Source organism: Etheostoma spectabile, chromosome 17 (genome assembly GCF_008692095.1).
Source record: "Etheostoma spectabile isolate EspeVRDwgs_2016 chromosome 17, UIUC_Espe_1.0, whole genome shotgun sequence".
NCBI classification, from domain to species: Eukaryota; Metazoa; Chordata; class Actinopteri; order Perciformes; family Percidae; genus Etheostoma; species Etheostoma spectabile.
The window spans coordinates 10,342,404-10,342,921 of NC_045749.1; the positions used below are offsets into that span (position 1 = coordinate 10,342,404).

At 39.2% G+C, this 518-nt stretch overlaps 1 protein-coding gene across 1 annotated transcript in view; it reads left to right on the plus strand.

Moving 5' to 3' along the window:
• The window catches only part of sgms1a (sphingomyelin synthase 1a), a 21,946-nt gene that overhangs the window by 15,583 nt on the left and 5,845 nt on the right, over window positions 1-518 (plus strand). Inside the window, exon 4 of the mRNA XM_032541501.1 lies at window positions 240-393. Within this exon, the coding sequence (XP_032397392.1) occupies window positions 240-393 (154 nt within the window). The remainder of the gene's footprint in view (window positions 1-239; window positions 394-518) is intronic.

Genomic DNA, 518 nt, shown 5'->3' on the forward strand with positions numbered 1-518 from the left:
AAAAAAAAAAAAAAACAATGGGAAAGTAATTTAGAGGTGAGACGTGGCATCCCAAATTAATCCATGCTTGATAGTTCTCACCTATGCCATGCAGACATGTACACACCTGTCTGGATTACCTTGTGTTGTGCTGCTGCTCTTTCTCCTCTGCATCCTACCTTTACACATAATGTTTCTTTAGCAGCTACCAGTTATATTGTCAGTTATTATACTTTTATTAATTTATGTGTTTCTTTCAGCTTCTCGGGAACTGGGAGGCACAGGCAAGGAGAATAATGAAGATGATTGCTGGTGGGGGCCTATCCATCACAGGTTCTCACAACATGTGTGGAGATTATCTGTACAGTGGCCACACAGTCATGTTAACGCTAACGTACCTCTTCATCAAAGAGTGTAAGTTTCACAGGCTCTCACTCCTATTGATTCATGAATTAGCATTAAGGCGTATTTATTTGTTACAACATATGTTCAATTTCATAGCTAATATTTGACTTTCACACACACACACACACACACAC